General features: G+C 45.4%; 2 protein-coding genes across 2 annotated transcripts; one reads left to right on the top strand and one right to left on the bottom strand.

Moving 5' to 3' along the window:
* The first annotated feature begins 6,382 nt into the window (after window positions 1-6,382).
* On the top strand, window positions 6,383-8,772 carry LOC123166174 (BTB/POZ domain-containing protein At3g05675). Its single transcript, XM_044583944.1, has 2 exons — window positions 6,383-6,530; window positions 7,235-8,772. The coding sequence occupies exon 2, from the start codon at window positions 7,313-7,315 to the stop codon at window positions 8,630-8,632; it is 1,320 nt and encodes a 439-aa protein (XP_044439879.1). The 5' UTR covers window positions 6,383-6,530; window positions 7,235-7,312; the 3' UTR covers window positions 8,633-8,772.
* A 1,708-nt stretch (window positions 8,773-10,480) lies between these two features.
* On the bottom strand, window positions 10,481-12,378 carry LOC123167570 (short-chain dehydrogenase TIC 32 B, chloroplastic). Its single transcript, XM_044585403.1, has 5 exons — window positions 11,970-12,378; window positions 11,619-11,870; window positions 11,340-11,509; window positions 11,078-11,124; window positions 10,481-10,992 (listed from the first exon to the last, which is right to left on the bottom strand). Exons 1-5 carry the CDS (start codon window positions 12,347-12,349, stop codon window positions 10,744-10,746), a joined length of 1,098 nt encoding a protein of 365 aa, XP_044441338.1. The 5' UTR covers window positions 12,350-12,378; the 3' UTR covers window positions 10,481-10,743.
* Window positions 12,379-23,797: the final 11,419 nt, after the last annotated feature.

Genomic DNA, 23,797 nt, shown 5'->3' with positions numbered 1-23,797 from the left:
TCGCCGCCGCCACCCTAGAAACCCTACCCTGCAGCCACAAGTTCCACCGAAAACCGGATTCCTTTGCTGGATCCGGAGAGATTTGGTTGAGAAAAACTCCTTCTTGGCTGCGGATTGCTTCCCTGCGTCCCGTCGACCATTTGACCCACCTCCAAAACAAATCAAAGTGGTTCACGAAGGGATTGGCCCTGGTTCAATTTCTTTCGCAGAAGCTGTCAAGCGAGGGGTGAAGATGGCCGACCGCCGTGCAGGAGGGAGCAGCAATCCCTCTGCTGGTCAGTCCAAAGGAGCGGGACAGAAACCCACTTCCTTTGCTGGGCGGAAACCAACTGCGCCTGCCGCAAAGGAACCTGTCCCTGCCCCCAAGCCCACCAGATCTACAGCCTTCACTGCTGGTTCCGCTCAGGTACAATCATCCCAATCTGTCGAGGTTGGAGTGGAACAAGTCCTTGATCCTAGGTATAAGGACATTATCTGTTTTAATTGTGGTGGACCTGGGCATTACGTGGGGAATTGCGTGAAGCCGAAAGCCTGCTTTATTTGTCAGAAGAATCACAATGTGAATAACTGTGCAGCGTGGTCTAAGATTCAACCTACTGCTGCCTTTTTTGGTAGTGGAGCTCAAGGTCTTGGTTTCTACCATGTAGATGTTCCTGTTGCAAATGAGTCGAAATAGCTAAACTTCCAGAACTGTGCGGTGGTTAACATCCTGAAAGGAGAAGTGGACTGTGCTAAGCTGATGGAACTGTTATCTGCTACCTTTTGCAAAACTAAACACTGGCCTTGGCAAATCAGAGGTCTTTTCAGTAAGACATTTTTAGTTAGATTTCCTCCTTGGAAGAAAGTGGAAGACCTAATTGAATTACCTGGGTTCTCCCTGCCGCAAGATGTGAATGTGACACTAACTGAATGGAAAGGGGGTTGTGAGCCTTTTGGAGAGTTGATTGAAGCCTGGGTGCTGATTGAGGGGATTCCCCCAAAGTGGTGTACCTGGAAGGTGTTTGCCCAAATTGCTTCACTGTTTGGAGTGCTTACAGATGTGGACTGGAATGGTATGTTCAGAACTCTTTTTGAGAACGTCAGAATCAAAATAGCCTGCAGAGACCCAACCAAAATTCCTTTTGAGAGATTGATTGAGATGAAGAAAAAACTGTTCCTACTTGGCTTTACTGTGGAAGGTTTTGAGCAAGCAGGAGGTGTTGACTCTGTCATTGATTTGGATGAGGATGAAGATGGTAATGAGGAAGGTGGGGGTGCTGAGAAAGAACAGACTGGAAAAGAGAATGGAGCTCAGGAGGAGCATGCTTCTGAAGGATCAGGTGAGGATGATCAGGCAATTGATGAACTAGACAAAGCTAATTTTACAACTAAACAGGTATCTTCAAACAAGTCTGGTAGTCAAAGGGGGGTGGTTACACCTATGGGGTATGGGAATGATGCTGATCAGGAGGAGTTCATCATGAAATGTGCTTTGGCTGCTGTTGATTTTGATGATGCATCATCTGATGGGCACAAGTCTGGCTTTGCTGGTGACCTCAAAGAACAGAACCACATGTCTGGTGAGGAGGAAAGGAAGGATGGAAAAATGATGATACCAGAAAATTCTCTACTTGGGGAAAATGCTGCTTACATAACTCTTGAGAAGAATATTGGTAGTATGGAATACTGTGAGGATCTGTTAAGATCAGTTGATGTTTCTGACTCTGAAAATGAGGATTCAAAGGAAGAAGAGTTGGGGGTTCTCCCTCTTGAGGCTGTCCAAATCCTACAGAGTGAGTCTTGGAAGAGATCCCTGTTGGAATCACTTAACCAAACCAAAAAAATGATGAGAATATCCATGAGAAGAAGCCTAAATGGGGTCCTGTGCTAGCTAAAAGGCCTGCTACTAGGGGGCATGGCTATGTGAACATCATGGAGAAAGCTGCTGCATATAAAATGAAGAAGAACTTGGAGATTCCACAAACATTCAAAGGTAAATCCTTTTCTACTATGGATAAATCTATTCTTGCTAATCAAATAAGTCAAATGAATTTGATAATTGGGGGGGTGGTAATCAAAAATCTCTGACCATTGATGATATGATAGCTGTGGAGAAAGAGAGGTGTTTGGTGTTCGCCAATAATAATCCTGAAATTGTGCTCCCTGATAATCTTGATTTTGACTCTAATGATTTAGCTAGTACACCTAATGGTGTCCTTCCCTTGGAGCCAGTTGGCACTTCTGATGCTACTAGGGGGACACCTGTTGTGCTAACTAAAGCTAGGCCTTGTGGCTTATCCCACCCTTTCAAAATTAATTAGTTATGATAGGTCTAATTTGGAACATTAGAGGACTAGGGCAACATGGGAAGATACAGTGCCTTTGTGATACTATTGCTAAATCTGATCCTGATTTTATTGGTTTTCAAGAAACTAAGAAGGAGCATATTTCTGAGGGTTTCCTCAAAGCTATTGATAGATTTGATAATTTCATATGGCATTTTTTGCCAGCTGATAATACTGCTGGGGGGATCCTTGTGGGTTTTAAGAAAATAATTTTTGAGGTGGTTGGTTTTATTAATCAAAAATTTTCCATCATTGCTACTGTTAAAAATAAAACTGATGGTTTTGTCTGGCAAATGGTGCTAGTCTATGGGTCTGCTTATGCTGAACTCAAGATCGATTTTATAGCTGAGTTGCATGATACTCTATCAAATGCTTCTTATCCTATCATGATTTGTGGTGATTTCAACTTGATTATGAATGATAAAGAAAAAAGTAGTGGTTTAGTTAATCAACAGACTGCATTTTTGTTTAATGACTGGATCAACATATGGGCCTTGATGGAGATTTCTATCTCTAACAGGATATTCACATGGTCTAATAACCAGACTTCCCCTGTGTTTGCTGTATTAGATAGAGTGTTCATTTCTGTGAACTAGGATGCTCATTTTCCTTTTTCCACCCTGTCAGCCCTTCCCAGGGTGGGGAGCGATCATACTCCCTTAGTCATTGATACTGGTGCTAGAACTCCATCCAACCCCAAACCTTTTAGGTTTGAAAAATGGTGGCTCTCCCAGCCAGGCTTTCATCAAATGGTCGTAGATGCCTGGAACTTTGTGTCTTCATCCAAATCCTCAACTGATAACTGGATGCTTAAGACTAGAGTTCTCAGGAAGAAAACTAAAGGATGGAGTATTAATAGAGAGGCAGCATTGAAGAAAAAAAAAGAGGGCACTCCTTTTGGAGTTTGACAAACTTGATGTCATGTCAGAAACCCAACAACTGTCTATGTCTGACTATGACAGGATGAAGGAGATTAAAAAAGAACTGGATGAAGTGTGGAAGAAAGAGGAGACTGCTCTTTGGCAGAGATCTAGGGACAGAAAAATCTTAGAGGGGGATAGAAATAATGCTTATTTTCAAGCCCTTGCTAACCACAGACATAGGAAGAACCATCTTTCTGAACTGAACAGTCCTAATGGTGTGGTCAATTCAACCCAGGAGATGCTTGAGGTTGCCACTTCTTTTTACAAAGATTTGTTTGCTTTTGAACCTAAACATGACATCCATTTAGATGCTGACTTTTGGGCTGAGGATGAATTAGTTAACGATGATGAGAGAGAACATCTAGAGAGACCTTTTACTGAAGAGGAAATTAAACAAGCTATGATGAGCTCTTATGCTAGTGGAGCCCCTGGCCCTGATGGCCTTTCCTTTTTATTTTATCAAACATTTTGGGATCTGATTAAAAATGACTTTATGTGGATGGTTAGAGACTTTGAGAGTGGTAGACTTGATATATATATAAGTTGAATCATGCCATCATTACTCTTATTCCAAAAATACCTATGGCCAGAGATATGAAGAACTTTAGGCCTATCAGCCTTAGTAACTGTGCTGTTAAAATTTTCTTTAAAGCTATGACTACTAGGGTTTCCCCCTTATGTGACAAGCTTATCTCATCCAACCAAACTGCGTTCATTAAGGGCAGATTCATTCTGGAGAGTGTGGTTATGGCCCATGAGGTCATTCATGAAATTCATAGATCAGGGTCTGCTGGCCTGATTCTTAAACTTGACTATGAGAAAGCGTATGATAGAGTCAGTTGGGACTTCCTGAAAGAAATGGTTCTTTCTGGAGGCTTTGGTAGTAAGTGGGTGAATTGGGTGATGTCTACTATCCACCAAGGGACTTTTCAGGTTAGAATCAATGACTCTAATGGTCCCCAGTTCTCTGGGGGAAAAGGATTGAAACAGGGTGATCCTCACTTACCCCTATTCAATCTAGTAGCTGATGTCTTTTCTAAAATGCTCCATAAAGCTGCCAATAGTGGTTTGATTTGTGGATTGCTACCCCACGCCTTCCCAGGTGGGGTGATCAGCTTGCAATATCCTGATGATATCATCCTATTCCTGGATAACTCTTTAGAGTATGCCAAGAACTTGAAGTGGATTTTATCCTGCTTTGAAAATTTATCTGGTTTGAAAATTAATTTCCATAAAAGTGATCTTCATGCTATTAATATCTCTGATAAATTATCTAAGGATTTTGCCCAGGTTTTCTGTTGCCAGCTTGGGGATTTCCCCTTTAAATATTTAGGTGTCCCCCTTCACTTTAAAAAACTTAGAAGGGAGGACCTCCAACCCATTATTGACAGAATTATCAAAAACATTTTTGGATGGTTGGGGAGATTTCTCTCATATAGAGGGAAACTGATTCTGCTTACCACTTGCATTGCTAGCATTCCTGCTTACCTGATGTCTATTATGAAATTTCCCAAATGGGTTATTGATATGATTACATCCCAAATGTCACACTTCTTTTGGGGGAATATGGGTGATAATCATAAATACCATCTTGCTAATTGGGGGTTGATTTCCAGAAGGAAAGAGTTTGGGGGTATGGGGGTCCCAAATCTTAGAGAATTCAACATGGCCCTTCTAGCCTCATGGGGGAAAAGATTTTATGATGACAGGGATAGTGACTGGAAGAAGATGTTAAACTACAAGTATAACACTTCCAGCCCTAATTTCTTTAATACTAGGGTAACCCTGGGGTCCCCATTTATGAAAAGTTTGTCATGGGCTCTTGCAGCCTCTAGAAATTTCTATAGATGGATTCCTGGAGATGGTAAGAGTATTGCCTTCTGGCATGACACCTGGGTTGGGGACTGTTCTCTTAAAACTTCATTTTGGGACTTGTTTACTATCTGTCAACAACAAGACTCTACTCTTGCACAGGTTTGGGTGGATGGGGAACTGCACTTAACTTTTAGAAGGTGTGTGATGGAAAGCACTCTAAAAAGATGGGAGGAGCTCATCAAGGTGGTCGAGCCAGTGTGCATGTCTGATTCCCCAGACTAGCCAGTTTGGTTGCTAGAATCATCTAACAAATATTCTGTCAAATCATTTTATAAAATGATTAACTTTGGTGGGATAGTTTCTGCTATCAAAGATGATATTTGGAAAATTAGAGTTCCACCCAATATTCATGTTTTTCTCTGGTTGATCTACTACAATAAGAGCTTAACTAGGGATAATTTGGCCAAGCGCAGACATGTGAATGACATGTCGTGTGTCTTCTGTAGTGAACCTGAAACCATCCAGCATCTATTTTTTGATTGCATTGTTGCCAGACATGCTTGGGAGGTGGTAGCTGATAGCTTTAATATTTCTGCACCTGAATCTTTTGAACTGCTGTCTTCTTTCTGGAAGAGGAGAAAATACTGTGAAGCTTTAAATATTGTCACTGCTGCTACCTTGTGGAGCTTATGGCGATTTCGAAATGACTTTGTTTTCCAGGGGAGAAGATGACGAAGTATACGATGTGTTTTGGACCTGTTGGGGGCAATGATCAGGAAGTGGAAAATCTTATGTTCAGAGGCTCAGGGTGCGCTTCTTCTCCATTGCTTAAGACTTTTGGATCATCGAAGAAAGGAATTGCTTAGGATCGCGTGGCGGTGATGCTGCTACCAGGGGCGCCGCTGGGTGATGCTCTCTAGTTTGCTATTTTAGCTTATTTGTGTCGACTGGCATGTCTGTCACCTGGTTATGTACCCTAGCTGGACCTTCTTGAAACTTGTAATAGGGCAGCTCAGTCTTTGTTTCTTCTATCTGTGGCAGCTACTCTCCGGTTGCCGCCGAGCGCTGTTAAATAGTCTTATGTTGGTTGCCGTTTTGCCTTGGCTTAATAAAGTCGGGGCGGGGAAACCCCTTTTCATTCAAAAAAAAAGTTTTCGGTCGGCGCTGTGCACCTGTGGGCGCGAGGTCGGCGTGGATGTCTATCCATCTATGGTCCGCTGGCCAGGTGGCGGCCCGATCGGAAACGGACGGGCCAGATGGAGCCCGGCCATCCGCTCCCCCACCACGTGCACCCCCCCTTCCCATCCCACCACTCGCCCCCAAGTTGCAACGCCCACACCCCGCCCCCATCCCCATCCCCACCGGCCACCGCTTCCCCCCCTCACTCCCTCCCCGGCGACGGCGACGAGCACCGCGGACCCTCGCCCTCCCTCCCTCCGCCGGAGCGGCGATCAGCCGGCTTCCTTAGGTACCGCGCCCCCGATCCATCCATCCACCCACCCACCCCGCCCGCCGCCTTCTTCCCCGTCGCGGATTTCGCCGCGGCCGCGCTCAAATCTGGGCGGGGCACCGTCGGTAGAAGCGCCGGTTAGGGAGGACGCGCCGGTGAAGCGTCCTCGTGCCGCCGGCTTCGGTCCCCGATGATCGCGTAGGGGTCGGTTTTGCTCGGTCGGGGCGGAGGACGGGTGGGTTCCAGTTACAGACCACCGGTTGTAGATACTCCGATGAACCCCCTCGGTTCCTCCTTAGCTTTAGCGCACATGGTGCCCGCGGATCTGCAACATCCGCGTATCGATTTTCGGCCCAGGTGTGAGGAAATGGGGTGTTGCTTTCCTGGGGCAGAACAGAGGCAGGTGTGTCAGCTATGGGCAGTATGTCAATTGCTGCTAGCTCTGATCAATTTGTGGGTGTTCTCGGTAGTGTTCTGGCGTTACGGTGCCGTTAGTTAGTACCCCTGAAGCGGACGAAACGATCTAAATAAGGCAAGGTTGCGTAGTTAACCGGGTGTCTGGATGCCGACTCTAAATCGGATTAAGATTCAGACGCCGAGAAGTGTGTTGTTTGTTTCCATTTCTTTGGTTTTGGTATTAATGTCATAGGATTTATAACCAGCACTTCTGTTTTGCACCCGTGGTCGAAACAACTGATCGTATTTTCATGATGTTTGTGCAGGCTTGTGGGGTTTCTTGTTGCAAATGAAGGTGGAAGATTGCTGCCACTCATCTCCAGGGTATACTTTATAGATCACACATGGAGACGGTTGATGCTGTTGATGGATACAAGTTTGCTGACGAGTCTACGAGCGATGTCCGTGTTTGCTTTACAAGGACCGGCGGGCGCGGCGAGCAGCCAGAACGGTTTCCCTGCCACTCGTCCGTCCTCTCCGCCAGGAGCAAGTATTTCGCGGACTTGCTGGGTCAAAGCGATGCTCGTTCTGGTGGTAGCAATAACAACTGCATTCAAGTCCAGTGCCCGAGGGCTGAGTATGACCATTATGTCAAGTTGTTGAAGTTTATGTATCTTTCGAGAGAATCGATTGAGGACGCAATCACCTCCGTTAAGTCGGCTCTTGGCGTTCTTCGAGCAGCGATCTCTCTCAAATCCGAGTTCGTCGCCGAAACCTGCATCGGGTATCTTGAATCTGCTTCCTGGGACGAAAAGGAGGAGGAAGAGATTTTACAGTTTGCTCAGACCCTGGCCCCAGAAGCTGCTGCACCTTTGTTAGCCCGTTTGCAAGCTCCCAGTGCGAACGCTGTCAAGACTGTTTTCATCTCCGCTGTGCGCTTCGCTACGTCCATGGAGACTTCAGCTGCTCCTTTATTCGATGACCTCAAGACTGCTGCTCAAGAGCAGATTGACTTCATGCTCCATGATGGTGATGACCCTGCAATTGTTATGATGGATGAAGATGTAAGGTCTGTCCTGAGGGAAGGTTTGACAAAGCTGTTCTCAACACTTAGGACTGGACTGGATCTCTTGGCCTCAGAGTTTGATAAATTGCCTGAACAAGCAGAGCAAAGGATTGTGCGCAGCTTAGTTGACATTGACTGGATAACCACCGTCTTGTCAAAGATTGAGCTGATGAACGAGTTTGTTTCTGGCTGGTTAGAAATCTCAGACCATGTTGTCTCGGTGGTTCAGGACGAGAAGTATAGCTCAGGTCTGTGGACTGTGAAGACGAAGCTTATAGAAGTGACTGGAAAGGCCTTGGATGCTGTTGGCTATGGCTCTGTGATTCTCCCGTCAACATCCAGAACGCATCTTGTGAAGACATGGCTCCCGTACATCCGGACGACAAAGCGCTTCCTTGATGCCAAGGCGAAAGACGAGGCATTTCCTCAGATGGACGCGGGCTTGTGCCAGAACATCGAGAGCGCAATTGTTTCATTGATTTTAGCATTGCCTTCAGGTGACCAGTCGGATATCCTGTTGGACTGGATGCAGAAAGCAGACAAGTTCAGATACCCTGACCTCACCGAGGCGTTTGAGATGTGGTGTTACCGCAGCAAAACAGCAATCAGGCGGCTGAATGGGGCGACAGATAAGGGTTGCAACCCTATCAGCTTGTAAGGCTTGCCATTGTTTTAATTGTAGACTGTAAGAGTGATACTAGCCGGTTATACCAACCAAATTCTCATTGTTGGATGTTGTTGTTGTGGATGTTGTAAAACCATCACCCATGTTCTATACAGTTCAGTTCTTCTGCAGTATGTTCTTGTTGCAAATTACCGGTTTATCTATTAATTATACTCGTGCAGAGATATCTGAGCATCCTCGGTGTCGAAAAGCCTATAATTATTGTTTTAGTGATACTCATGTTGATTTTTTTTCTTTCGTATTACATTGTAAACCAGGTTAAGAGTTCCTGGACCGATTGATTCCCAGTTCCAACCAGGTCTGGTATACCTTTTGTTCCTGAGGACCTTTTAAGCATGGATCCTGAAGGACTTTGTTCTCTGGCATGCTTTCTTGGTTCCATGGCCAAAAACTTCCTCTTAAGAAAAAGAGGTTGATGGTTTGCTTCTTTCAGGTTATGTTGCCAAAACTTGTTGCTCCTGTTTACTCCCTCTGCCTTGAGATGTAAGACGTTTTTTGACACGGACGTCTTACATTTTGCGACGGAGGGAGTGCCTCAAGATGTAAGACGTTTTTTGACACGAACGTCTTACATTTTGCGACAGAGGGAGTGGTAAGCAAATAGCCTGATGTTCCTTCTGTCCTGATCTTGCATTAAGTCTTGGCAAGTTAATTCCCTTAAGAAAGGAAATCTGGCAACATGGTATATATTAACAATCCCTACCGAATAAAATAATCAAAATGCTTATCAGGCTTTTATGGTGTTCACCATGTGCCTACCAATTTCCTTTTCCTTTCCTATATTCTTTGGTTATCAAGTTTGTGCTTTGCAATATGTGTTAAGAGGCCGGGAAAGTCGTTCTTTAGCATTCTTGTACAGCTTAATGGAGGTGGACCATGCATCAGATAGGTTTGGAAATTTAGTTGCTAGAGATCATTGTCTTCACTAAACCGCTCGATTCGAAAACAACACTAAATTACGGGCCACTGCATCCTAACCCAGCTACTACTCATGCATCATTAGCCCACTTGACCTCCTACTCAATCAAACAAAACCCATTTGGGGTTTGGCAACTTCTGTGAAAGCAGGGCATTCATTTAGTTGTCCCATTGCAGCACAGGAATCTTCTCAGCCTTTCTTTTAGCCATAACCTGCAACTGATTGAGGCAATCATGAGGCCAATCTTGCGCTAATCATATCCTAACATCATTCCCAGCACTTGGTTAAGTACGCATAGTAGGTTCGGTTACGAGCTTAATTCGTCGAAAGCCGCTTTATTTTACGATTGTGATTATGATTATGATTATGATTAGCAGGGGAGGGGCAGGAAATGATTGCTAGCAATTGGCCATCCAGCTTAATCCTGCCAATCTCCTGATGTGTTAGGGCTAGCTGAAAAAGCAAAGCTTTCCTCGTAGTGGAACGTAAAGCGGATGATTAACAAGGGTTTTTCCGTGCTAATAATCAATCAATCTCTTTTTTTTTATCGATGGCTTTTTTTCGCCCGTGCGTCGTGAGATTTTAAGAAATTTGCAAGCTGCTCCATTTGGGACTGGGAACCAAATCCAAGGCCCCCTTTTCTCTTCAGTTACATACAAGCGGTTGGTTTGATTCCTGGCATGATTAGCTGACGTGCAAACAGTGGATGAAGTGCACTAATGCGGGGTGCCAACCTAAAAAGAAGAGTATCTATGTAGGATGTAGCTCAATGGGCTGGATAATTATTCATGCTGTGCTAGTGGAGTTGAACATTTGAGCTAATCTATTGTAATCTAGCGTGCGTGTGTGTGTGATTGATGGGCAGGGAAGGTCGGCATGTGACATGCAGATTCAGAGGAGGCTGCTCAGGAACACACTAGCATTATATTGCACATTCGCAGTGACAGTATACATACGGTATGTATTTACAGCTATATATACTCTCATAGTACATGGTATATGTATATATGCTACTGCTATACTAATTCTACTGTAATACTCCCTCCGTCCCAAAATAAGTGACTCAACTTTGCACTAACTTTGGTAGCCTCCAATTTAAGGTTGTGCGGCATCTTGTAGCCGTTCGTGTTCGTCGATCAAAACTAAATTTACGGTGCTTGGATCCCTATGCGATGGCCATGCCGCGGTCGGCGTTGGAGCTCTGGACCTGGAACCTGAAGCTGGTGACGGGAAGAGCACTCTCCTCCTTCTCCTTCTCGGCGGTGATGGCCTCGGAGAAGCTCCACAGCCTGGAGGCCTCCTCGGCGCTGCACGCCAGCCTCGACGGCGCCGCCTCGTTGCAGTCGGCGAAGTACCTCCCCGACACCCCCGCCACCGCCGGGTGCACCGCCGCGTAGCACGTCGTCGCCGCCGCCTGGGACATACACACGAGGGTCAGGATTCCGGCGTAGAAACTGTTGATCGGCTGAAGATCCTGAAGTGAAATGAGAGTGACTGACCTGGGGGACCGTCTTGAGGAGCTTGGACGCCAGGAAGAACACCGTGTCTGCAGTGGCCAAGTTGTTCCAGGGTACAATAAGATCACCATTTGCCATTGTACGTTTATTTGTTGACTCCTCGAGTCGGAAAACTCCGTCGTCGATGCGGTGTGAGGCCGACACGTGGCACCTGGGCCCACGTGCCAGCCTCACATCGACACCCGACGGTGTTTTCCGACTTCGGATTATTTTTGCGAAACAAGAGGGGAGGAGGAGGACGTACTGGTGACGAGGCCGGCGCGGTCGCGGATGAGGCGGGTGCGGACGATGCCGGGGTGGACGCAGTTGGCGGTGACGTCGGCGCCCATCTCCCTGAGCCGGCCGGCGAGGGCCGTGGTGTGGAGCACGTTGGCGAGCTTGGACAGCGCGTAGGCCCGCGTCGGATCGTACGGCCTGCAGAGGGCCATCAAGTTTCCGGCAGAGGACTCACGTGAATCTCGAAGCACCATAGATACATACATAGTACGGCGGTGATTAATACGAAGGTAATTAAATGACGTACGTGGCCTTGCGGGTGACGCGGTGGAGGTAGGCGAGGGGCCCGTCGTCGCCGGCGTCGGCGGCGAACCAGGCGTGCACGGTGGAGGAGACGTTCACGACGCGGCCCTGCACGCCGGTGGCCCTGGCCGTGTCCGCCATGGCGGGCAGAAGCAGCTCCGTGAGCAGGAAGTGGCCCAGGTAGTTGGTGGCGAAGGTCATCTCCACGCCGTCCTCCGACACCGCGAACCGCTCCGCGTACTGCCCCGCGTTGTTTCTGCACGCACATGCGTAGAGCCGAACGGTCAGTTTTCGTCGCGGCGATCGCCGGCGGCGGAGACGACGGTGAGTGGATGAGGATCGGGGACGGACGTACATGAGGAGGTTGAGGGGGAGGCGGAGGGCGAGGAAGCGGTGGACGAAGCGGCGGACGGAGGCGAGGGAGGAGAGGTCGAGCGGGAGCACCACGACGCGGCCGCCGCCGGAGCCGGCGTCCCCGAGGTCGGCGAGGATGCGGGCGCGGGTCTCCTCGGCCGCCTTGAGGTTGCGCGCCGGGAGCACGAGCCTGGCGCCGCGCCGGGCCAGCACGCGGGCCGTCTCGGCGCCGATGCCCGAGGTCGCGCCGGTGACGATGGCGGTGATGTGGCTCAGGTCGCCGGCGGGCAGGGTGGCCTCGTCCGCGGTGGTGCGCGAGCCGTAGCCGCTCGGGCCCGCCGAGCCGGCCAGGTACCTCAGCGAGCTCAGCATGGCGCTCATGGAGGGAGGAGGCAGAGAGGGGGAGAGAGATGGGTGGAGAGTGGTGTGGTGAGAGAGGTGGACGGGGGTATAAATAGCCGGCCGGAGAGACGATGAAGATGAAGCTCCTCCGTCGAGTGCACACGCGCGCGCGCACGGACGCACGGTGCGTCGCTGAGTTGCACTAGGTGCTCTGGACAGCGACATGCACTGCAGACTGCACGTACCAACGATCGATTTCTCCGTTGTTCATTAAATTTGGTAGCTACTCCCTCCGTTTCATAATATAAGAGCGTTTTTGACACTGTACTGATGTTAAAAACGCAAAAATACAAAAATGAACATGGATGCGCGCGCACCCACATGAATAGTAAATTCATCAAAAATACTAGAAAAAATAAAAATTTCTGAAATTTTGAGGTATGGAATTTAGTCGATCATTCTATTCATGTGTGAAGTTTCATGATGTCTTGACATCCATGGTATTCTTAATGAAGAAAATACAAATGCGACCATACTATTCATTAAACAGTGGTTTTTAATATAGCTTCGATTTTGTCATTTTTGCCCAGATTACCCCGGATATTATTTCTTCGTGAAACTTCATGTGCGAGTATACCGGTTGACTATGTATATTACAAAAATAAGTTCAGATTTTTTTCTATCATTTTTAAAAATTTACTATTTATAAAGGGTGCGCGCGCACCCATGTTCACCAAATCCGCGTTCTTAAAAACACTCTTATATTATCAGATGCCGATCGTCTTCGAAAATAAATTTACCCTCAAACTGTGAAGAGATTTTTAACAGGTTTCTACCGGTGTCCTCCCAGCCAATCAAAGTGTGCCATGTGCTCGTGTACACACGTTGCATACGAAGTACTCTACTGAATTCTACTGTTTCACGGGACCGTCCATTGTTTAGGAGCATGGATTTATTGCACTTAATCTATCTTGATAGTACCATAATGGAACGGATCTGTTTAACTATTGAGCCGATGGTCCAATTTACAACCCGTTTGCGGAGCCATGTTCATGACATTTAAATCTTCAAAACAAGGTCAAACTTGGGCATGTTTTGACTAAGTTTGAATTCAAATTTTGATATCAATAATGAAACTTATATGAAATGTGAGATGATACAATAATGAAACCGGGGTGAACCAATAATTGAAACATCCAAAAGGGATGTAATAAACCATAATGAAACTTGTATCGAATCCGAGATGAAACATTGATGAATTGTTGAATGAAACAATAACGGAAACATGCAAATGAGAATGATCAAAAATAAAATGGAAACATGTAACATTGTGATGACATGAAAATGATATCGTATAGAAAATATGTGAAAAGAACACTTTTAGAGCCCTACCCAACCATGAAAGTTAATTAAACAAAATGATATGACAACTTATTTGAAAACTCTAAAAAACAGAAATAAAACCTGAATGAAACAATATTGAAATCCGGAATAAAAAAGTATTGAAAACATGTGATGAAATAAATAATGAAGCATGTAAATATATGATTAAACACACATGTGATAGTTTCATATAATTTTCAGTATGGTTTCACAATTTAAATTCAAGAAAAATCAAACATGTTCAAAATTGATCTTGTTTTGAAAATTTAAATATTATGGTTACTAATACCCAAACGGTTTGTCAATCGGATATTTGGTTTAAAAGATATAATTGGTACAAACTTTATAATGAAACTGAAAAGCGTCCGTGGACGAGATATAATTCTTCTGTGGGCTGGATCAAAAGATGTCATGTACTATGTTTTAACTACAAACATATCCACTAGGCACTCTGTTATGGGGCAAAATTGACAAATTTGACCTATGGACGAAATCAAATCACAGAATGAACTGCTCGTCAAACTATTTCACGCGGCTGACCTTTTTGTGTGACGCCCGACACGAAGGCGCCACACTACACTGTGCAACGCCTCACAGATAGGCGCTACACGCCTGGCCAGCGTCGCATCCATGTGATACGAAAACTACTAAGTCAGTGTGCAGCGCCTGAGAGCTAGGCGCCACACTATACAGCGTAGCGCCTAGCTTCTAGGCGTTGTACTAGTGGTTGCTTCATTTTGTAGTGCAACCACCAGTGCAGCGCTTGAGAGCTAGGCGCCACACTATACAGTGCAGCGCCTAGCTCTTAGGCTCTGCACAATGACTTGGCAATTTTTAGGCAGTATGGGGTGCAACGCTGGCCAGGCGTGTAGCGCCTAGCTCTTTGGCTCTGCACAATGACTTAGGGCGCCTCGCCTATATATATCCATATACCCTAAAACCATCGGAGAACAGAATAGATCGGGAGTTCCGCCGCCGCAAGCCTCTGTAGCCACCAAAAACCAATCGGGGCCCTGTTCCGGCACCCTGCCGGAGGGGGGATCCCTCACCGGTGGCCATCTTCATCATCCTGGCGCTCTCCATGACGAGGAGGGAGTAGTTCACCCTCGGGGCTGAGGGTATGTACCAGTAGCTATGTGTTTGATCTCTCTCTCGTGTTCTTGATTCGGCACGATCTTGATGTATCGCGAGCTTTGCTATTATAGTTGGATCTTATGATGTTTCTTTCCCTCTACTCTCTTGTAATGGATTGAGTTTTCCCTTGAAGTTATCTTATCGGATTGAGTCTTTAAGGATTTGAGAACACTTGCTGTATGTCTTGCATGTGCTTATCTGTGGTGACAATGGGATATTCACGTGATCTACTTGATGTATGTTTTGGTGATTAACTTGCGGGTTTCGTAACATTGTGAACTTATGCATAGGGGTTTGCACACGTTTTCGTCTTGACTCTCCGGTAGAAACTTTGGGGCACTCTTTGAAGTTCTTTGTGTTGGTTGAATAGATGAATCTGAGATTGTGTGATGCATATCGTATAATCATACCCACGGATACTTGAGGTGACATTGGAGTATCTAGGTGACATTAGGGTTTTTGGTTGATTTGTGTCTTAAGGTGTTATTCTAGTACGAACTCTATGATAGATTGAACGGAAAGAATAGCTTCATGTTATTTTACTACGGACTCTTGAATAGATCGATCAGAAAGGATAACTTTGAGGTGGTTTCGTACCTACCATAATCTCTTCGTTTGTTCTCTGCTATTAGTGACTTTGGAATGACTCTTTGTTGCATGTTGAGGGATAGTTATATGATCCAATTATGTTATTATTGTTGAGAGAACTTGCACTAGTGAAAGTATGAACCCTAGAACTTGTTTCCTAGCATTGCAATACCGTTTACGCTCACTTTTATCATTAGTTACCTAGCTGTTTTTATATTTTCAGATTACAAAAACCTATATCTACCATCCATATTGCACTTGTATCACCATCTCTTCGCCGAACTAGTGCACCTATACAATTTACCATTGTATTGGGTGTGTTGGGGACACAAGAGACTCTTTGTTATTTGGTTGCAGGGTTGCTTGAGAGAGACCATCTTCATCCTACGCCTCCCACGGATTGATAAACCTTAGGTCATCCACTTGAGGGAAATTTGCTACTGTCCTACAAACCTCTGCACTTGGAGGCCCAACAACGTCTACAAGAAGAAGGTTGTGTAGTAGACATCAACGCTATAAGGCACCTTCCCGGCGGCGGTTCCGAGCTGCGGCAAAGAATACTTGGAGAAGAGCGGCGCGGCGTTTACATCAACGCTGTAAGGCACCTTCCCGGCAGCGGTTCCGAGCTGCGGCGAAGAACACTCGGAGAAGAGCGGCGCCGCGTTTACATCGACGTTGTAAGGCACCATCCCAGCGGCGGTTCCGAGCTGCGGCGAAGAACACTCGGAGAAGAGCGGCGCCACGTTTACATCGACGCTGTAAGGCACCTTCCCGGCGGCGGTTCCGAGCTGCTTGGCGGCGTAGTAGTATAGAGGCTTGTAATGCTCCGGCCACGGCGTCGTCTGTACTGTGGGGGCGCACATCTGGGCACCGCGGCCTCCGCCGCGACGTCCCCCACGTCCACCACACCGACGCCACCACCACGACCACCGGCAGCCATCCGATTCTTGAGCTTCTACTCCTTTGTGGCCTTCGTTTTGACGCGTCGAGTTTGTCCCGTAGTCGAGCTAATCTTCCGGACGAGCGTGATGCTCGGATCCTCCGGTACCTCCTCCACCTTCATCTCCGACAGGTTCTCCTCCGGTTTCATGTGTCGGCGGCGAAAGAAAGGAGAGGGTGGGAGAAAAGAGAGCGAATTGCATGGAGAGCGGCGGGGATGGAAGAAGAGAGTGGAGGATTTTGATGCGGAAACAGTGCGGGTTGTTACAAAAGCGCCGGCTCCATCTTCCTTTTGGGTGGACCAGAGGTTAGAGTCCGACGTTTCTCATGTCCAAACTCCCCCAAAATCACCCCCATGTTTGGTCCCGGTTTACATGAAAATCATGGTTCGGACTGCACCGCGAACCGATATAAAATCGCGTTTGGATGACTTCCGAAATCTGAATGAATACGAGCGGTTTGAGGGTCTTCGTTCGTCGGAGATGCCCTTACTTACTTACTGCTGGCTTGCTAGCTTCAGCGCTCTGGAGTGTGTGCAGTTTCTTTATCGTGTGCATGCGTGCGTCTTGAAATCACACGCGTATACATAGCTAAGAAGGAAGGAGACCAATCGTCGAAAAGTAAAGACGCGCAACAATCTCACTAAACTCGTGCCGCTCACACCGACGGTACGTGGTTGAAAGCGAGCGTGCAGCCCTAACGAAACTGTGGCTAGCTTAGCTCACCTAGGTTTTAATAAGGGCTGCAGCTGAGATGGATTATCTATAATGAGCTTTTTGGTTAACTGCTGGTTAATTTGTTAGTGTACAATCACAAAACCATGTACGTACGCGTCTCGTTTCGTTGATTGGTTACTGAGCGCAGTGGTAGCTCGTGCACGAACAAACAGTTCATCCATCCATGTGATCAGCTCAAGGGCTCAAAAGAGTGCGTCCGACCAATTGCCCGCCACTTCTACTACTTTTTCCTTCTTCTTTTTTTTTAGAAATTGACCTTCCTCCCTAGACTTAAGGAACTATTTACCGGTTTGCTCACGGCATCCGAGGAAGCTCAGCCAGACACGGTTTCCTCGGGGAACTTGTGACGTTTGTGTCCTCCTTCTCTGTCTGGCTGAAATTGATTATCTTATGGCCCCACCGGTGATCGCCTCTTCAAGACGGTGATCTATCCAACTCGCGATCGTTGGCATCTTTTGGTCTACACCAACGACTTACCAGTCGCTGCTTCTACAAGCTCATGGGTTTTGGTTGTCCATGACTTTGGCGGGTTGCGGCGACAATAGTGACACGGTTGCCTGATTTTTCTTCCCCTCACCTGTGGTACCTTTCTGGCGGGAAGATATGGGCTACGCTACTCTGTTTGTGGTGATATGAGGTACATATTATGACGGACAAGTCAGAATTCGGTTGATCATCAGGTGTTTGGCAACCTTGAAAGATGATGCCGTCGTGGGGCGACGCATGAGCAGATCTTCCTTCAAGCCAAGTCTCTACCCCGCTCCTTGGAGCGGGTGTGTATTGCGTCCTTCAAGAGCCTTTTCTACGCCTCCATCATCATCACCATCGGGGAACGGTGCCAAGACGCCTTTTTGGGATGCACCTTGGGTCGGCGGTCCAAAGCCTAAAGAAATTGCCCCTCTCATTTACGATGCGTCGTCTCAAAAGAATTGGAAGATAAAGGAGGCTCTCTTCAAGGATGCTTGGGTCTCCAATGTCAAAATTTCCACCCACTCCATATTAGAGCGTCTTCGTCAATTCGTGGCCCTTTGGACACCATTCATGACTTTCACCTTGACGAGAATGCCGAAGACGACATCGTGTGGAAGCACACAAGAAATGGGCAATACTCCCCGACCTCCACCTATGTGGCACAATTCTTCGGTACTTTCTACTCTCCCATGGAGCACTCGATACGGAAGGCGTTGGGCACAACTGGAAGTCAAGTATTGCTTGGTTGGCCACTCAAGATAGGATTGGGACCGCCTATAGATTGGCTATGCGTGGAAGGCCAAATTGCCGACTTTGTCCTCTTTGCGAACGGGAGCAAGAATCCGGAGCGCACCTCTTCTTCAAGTGTCGCTTCACCATCCGTCTTTGGAACTTAGCGAATGCGTGGCTTCATCTTGAGAGCATCGACACCTCCGCTTGGCACCTTGAGAGCTCTGTCAAGGATTGGTGGACAAATTGTTCCAACATGAACGCTGCCAATCGGAAGGCCATATCGTCCCTCGCAATGCTCATCAATTTGACCATATAGAACGAGAAGAATGCCCGGCTGTTTCGCCACAAAAGCACTCCGCCTCCAATCTTGCTCAATAACATCAAAGGAGAGGCCCACCTTTGGATCACTGCGGGTGCAAAAAAAAATTGGGGATCATTATGCCTGGAGAGTAATCATTTTGTAACTCAGGGCTTGTAACTCACACTCTATTATCCTACTCGGGGCTTGTAATTCACACTCTATTCTCCTCTTAATTAATACGTGAAGCAGATCTTTTGCCTCGGTTTAAAAAAAGCCTACGTGTGATTGGGGTTTGCCCTAGATCTGCTCGGTCGTGATGAGAGTTCTGAAATGGCCATAGTTTCATGGGAGAAGAAGGCCGTGTAGTTTATTTCATGTTTTTATTTTTGTCAATGGCTTCTTTGTGTTCTTAGAAATGTAAGTCTCTTTGTACTAGGTATGAAATTCAGATATGGATGTCCTCTGGGTGTCCCTTGTCTACATCCTTACCAACACAAACATTAGTAAGAATGCAAATGCATGCATGGTGGATTGGATGTAAGAAACTATGGATACAGTATCTTCGAAGTTGAAAGTAATTTGAAAGTACTAAAAAAAGTTGTAGAAGGTACACCCTCTGTTCCTAAATGTAAGACGCTTTGACAGTTTATTTAGGAACAAAGGTAGTACTCCCTCCATAAACTAATATAAGAGCGTTTAGATCATTACTTTAGTCGGAGTTAGGTTTGATTTTGCAAAGTGAAATTAGAACTTGTTGTTAGTCAGTGCTTGGTAGTGTTGTTAGTCAAAGAGAAGCTCCAATCGAATAGGCCCGTGGTGGTGGGTGGGGAGCGAGATAGATAGCTCCAAGGCTCACATTCGCCAAAAGCAAGCTAAACAAAATTAGAGGGATATTAGGAGGTGATGGAGACTCAAGCTTAATAATTATGGAACAGTAGTTGCAGTCGTGGTAATCCATATCTGCGCAGAGATTTTGTGGCCATTGTTTTAGGGTGTGTGCATGGCTGCATCACAAGTAACAAAAGGGGGGTGCAAGTGTGCAACACCATACAAAATGGCCAAATGGGTTGAATATATATGTAGCTTTCTTTAATTTGTGTGCATGCATTTTCTTCCTCCTTCCTCTGCTCTTCTAGATGGTGTTATTACCTTCGGTGCTAAAATAAACAAACAAATTGTGTAAGAAAGTTGAAGGAAATTAAGCCATGTTGATTGTTGTATGCAACCCTCCCTGCAAAAATAAGTAAATAATAAAAGTACAACTTCAGAAAAGAATAGGTAGTTATCTGACCCCTTTTATGATTTATTATTATAGAGCTTCTATAAAATTATCATCTTTTAATACTACATTTTCTTCTCCTTTTATTTTGATCATTAAGTATATGCAAGCATGCACCATCAGTCCAGTAGCTCTCCCGCAAGAAAGAAAGTAGCATTGTATACTAAATTAAGGACTTATAGGTCATCAAACCATATATATATACACACAAGGAGATCCTCCATTTCCCTTTTTCCTGTGATTCCTATGCTTCTTTTCAGGAAGAAGGCCCCATGAGGATCCTCTTGACTATAGAAAATACTAATTTGGAAGCACTTTATAGGCGATGCTTTCTATGACAGATCTCCCAATTGTTGCCAAATATTATAAGCTCTCTCCAATTTGGAGTCTATTTTTGTGGGCTCCCCTGGAAACAAAATTGCACACAGCAGCAACTTTGCAAATAATTGGCTGAAAGTCGAATCGAAACAACGGTATCAGCTCTTTCTAGGCAGGCAGGCAGGCGGGTACCTCTACCTGTCTTACTCTGCCCAGTTACATCTATGCAATACTGTTCTTGCTCTTAGTTGGTGTCACAATTTCTCAGGCCAGTAGTACAAAAACAGATTGTTTCTTCCAAAAAACACCAGGGATGGGAGGTCCGGTAAGGTGTCACCTTGATGGATTCCCTCCCCGCAATAATCCGCTTGACCTCTGCTCTTCCTTTTGTTCTCATGCTGCAAGGTTAATGCCAGGAGAAAAGAAAAAATATAAAAGGTTTTGTCATGAGCCCAGTGGTCGATAAAGAATTCAGGAAGGTGATAGGGCTGCATGACCTGTGAAGGTGATGCCCGTTTTGGTTACAAATGGTTGTTGCAATCATTGCCAAGTCCTAGCCTCTTGTTTAGAGTTCAACCCCACTTTGTTCTTCATTGTTTATCCTAGGGACTAGAAAGTAGTCTGACTATCAGAGCACCTACTCTTAGCTTGATAGATAGAGAAAATTATTAGTAGGATGCAAGACTAACAAGACCATCCCAATTTTCGACAATTATTCTCACCTTTTCTTCTGTATGCATATTTACAAGTGAATTAATAGCGAAAAGAAGTTGTAATCTTTTTTTTCTGCCTGGGAAACCATGCATAATTTTTTGTTCACGTGGAATCCTACAGTGTAAACATGATTCAGAATAGTAAAACTATATGCAACAAGAGAAAACAAAGTGGGCGTCCATATCTAGGCGGAACACACGTCAGGTAAATTGGTTCTGGTCAGGATCCTTGAGACTTGTTCCTAGAAAACAGGCATCTCCCCTTGGCTTCTCTTGGGACTGAATCTGATCTTATCAGCAAATCTCAATTAAGAAGCACACTAATCACAACTGCTAGTGCATGAGTTTAGTAGTGGACAACAAGTGTACTTCCAAAGCCAAAATGTTATCCCCCAGGATGGGGGATTCCATTAGATTTCCTTTCCTAGTGTCACCTGCTCTTCCAACAAGCACCCAAACCAATGGAAGCCGATCCGGGTGACGTTAACTGTATCTTACTCCTGCCCCACACTCCACTACGAGCACCGATGAAGTTAGTTCCAAATACAAAGCAGCTTCGTTTCGCTCGCAGAATAATAGTATGCTCACCTCCATCTCCAAGATGCTTCCCTGATGCCGTGATGCGTGCAGGTTTGGTCTTTTGGACCATTCTATCATGTATGTACTCACTCCCAGGACACGCGCGCCATACTTGCTCCTTTCTTGGCACAGCAATACAATATACTTGGACGCCTTTCTCTGGACTTTTCGGCTACACGATCAAGAGCATGGTGTAAGTGTAAGTGTAATGTAATGGAAAAGAGAGTTTAGCGCGTGCACTGACCGAAAGCGCATTCTTTGCCATACAAGAATCAGTATCGTCTCAAATCTCCGGCGATGGCAATAGGATAAGTGGCAGAGTCAAACCCACTGAGTAACATACTAGCTCAACCTTCCAGTACCCTGCACTGCAAAGTCATAGATTAAGCCTCAATGGTGAGTGACTATACAAAGTGGTGCTGAATTGTTTTCAAGTGGAAGACGCAAGGTGAAGTGGAGGCTATCTTAGGCTATCAGCAAACACTCACCACACTACAGGTGGTGCAGGCATGATCGGTCTAACAAGTGTGAAAGAGACTGGAGACAGGTACATACTATTTGTGCAATGCAAGTTATCTCATCTCACTACTCTGCCATCACTAATAAAATGGCTTCTATTAATATATGTGTATTTAAAATGTTTATCCAAATTCCAAAAGTAGATTATATAACAGGAGACACGGCAATATGATGGACATGTATTTTTAATTTATTTATTATTTAGAAAAACAATAATTTGGACGACAGTGTAGTGATCCTAACAAAGCAATGACCGATTGCTGAGTTAGTGAAGATGAAATCTCAACAAAAAAGACATGCACGGAAATCATCCAGTGGAAACTTGTGAATTACTGAATAAAGACCATTTTTTCTGAACTGGCTTAATAGTGCACACCAAACTACAGGGAACAAGAAAGAACTCAATAATGAGATGGAAAACCAAATTTTCTGTTCATTCAGAACAGAGTAGGCATCTATGGAGGTAGAATTTGTTCTATGGATCATGCAGCGTGATGGTAAGCAAGCAGCTTCATCACTGTAAAATATGTTAGCTGGTTAGAAAGCCACGAATGAAGTAGTCAGTATTCAGTACAAATCAAAAGCTTACATTGGAAACTGAATTCTTACAGTTGTGGAACTGGAGTGTGAATAAGAGAACTGTATTTGTAGGGTACATGTGTTAGCATGAGGAGAACTGCAGTCCAGACTTATAATGAGCACACTTCGAAGTCGTAAGTCAGACAGAACAACCACCAGTTACTTGGGGGAGTTCAAGAAGCATGTTCAAATTTTCAAAATTTTAAGAGCTGGTGCATATGTAGATTCGCGATCGCGAACAAGATCTGAGCTTTGCAGCTCAATCCACTTTCCTTATAATTCAACGCAAATTCAGAGAGAAGAATGGATCCAGGAGTCCATTGCTGTACATGTCGATGTATCTGGACAAGGTGGACCTTCTAGAAACCGGTTCATGAATACAGACTGAGGAGAATAAAGATCATTTTCTCAACTGGCTTAATAATAGTGCACACTAAACTACAGGAAACAAGAACAACTCAATGTTGAGATGGAAAACCAAATTTGATGTACAAACTTGAGTCACTTATTTTGGGACGGAGGGAGAATCACTTAATCTCGACAGAAATACACTTGTTCTGCAGCTTGCTTGATCACTGCAAAATAGATTAGCCGGTTAGACGGTCCAGAATGAAGTACTCAGCATTCAGTACAAATCAAAAGCTTAGATTGGGCAACTGGAGTGTGAACAAGAGAACTCTTTTTGTAGAGTAGATGTGTTAGCATCAGGAGAACTGCAGCCCAGACTACCTCCTAGTATAATCAGCACACTTGGAAGTCATAAGTCAGACAGAACAACCACCAGTTACCTGGGAAGTTCAAGAAGGATGTTCAAATTTAAAAACTTATAAGAACTGGTGCATATGTAGATTCGCAATCGCAAACAAAAATCTGAGCTTTGCAGCTCAATCCACTGTCCTTGTATGCCAGGACTATTGCCACTTTCCCAGATATGCACTGAAAGAAGCTGAAACTGTTACAATATTTTGAACAAGTAAATTATTCAAGAAAAAGAAGTACACTGGAACAGACACATACACAGAAATGTAATCAGGTCAATTGGTTACTACCTACATAACGCAAAAATAGGTTACTAGCTATTTTATGGAGCACAAGCATCGGAATATGCAGGTTTGACTGGTGATAAACTATCTTACTCTATAAGTATTTACATCTAGATGGCAATTCACATCTTTAATTTCTCTAAGCTTCCTCAGAGAAGGGAAAACTGTTTCA

This window comes from Triticum aestivum, chromosome 7D, assembly GCF_018294505.1.
Source record: "Triticum aestivum cultivar Chinese Spring chromosome 7D, IWGSC CS RefSeq v2.1, whole genome shotgun sequence".
Taxonomy (NCBI): Eukaryota; Viridiplantae; Streptophyta; class Magnoliopsida; order Poales; family Poaceae; genus Triticum; species Triticum aestivum.
This window is presented reverse-complemented; position numbering and strand designations above follow the sequence as displayed.

Coding starts and splice junctions, on each gene's coding strand:
- LOC123166174 (XM_044583944.1), top strand. CDS start 7,313: ATGGAGACGGTTGATGCTGTTGATGGATACAAGTTTGCTGACGAGTCT.
- LOC123167570 (XM_044585403.1), bottom strand. CDS start 12,349: ATGAGCGCCATGCTGAGCTCGCTGAGGTACCTGGCCGGCTCGGCGGGC. Junction 11,125..11,339: donor CCGCGCCGGCCTCGTCACCA/GTACGTCCTCCT, acceptor TGGCCACTGCAG/ACACGGTGTTCTTCCTGGCG. Junction 10,993..11,077: donor TCCTCAAGACGGTCCCCCAG/GTCAGTCACTCT, acceptor TGTATGTCCCAG/GCGGCGGCGACGACGTGCTA.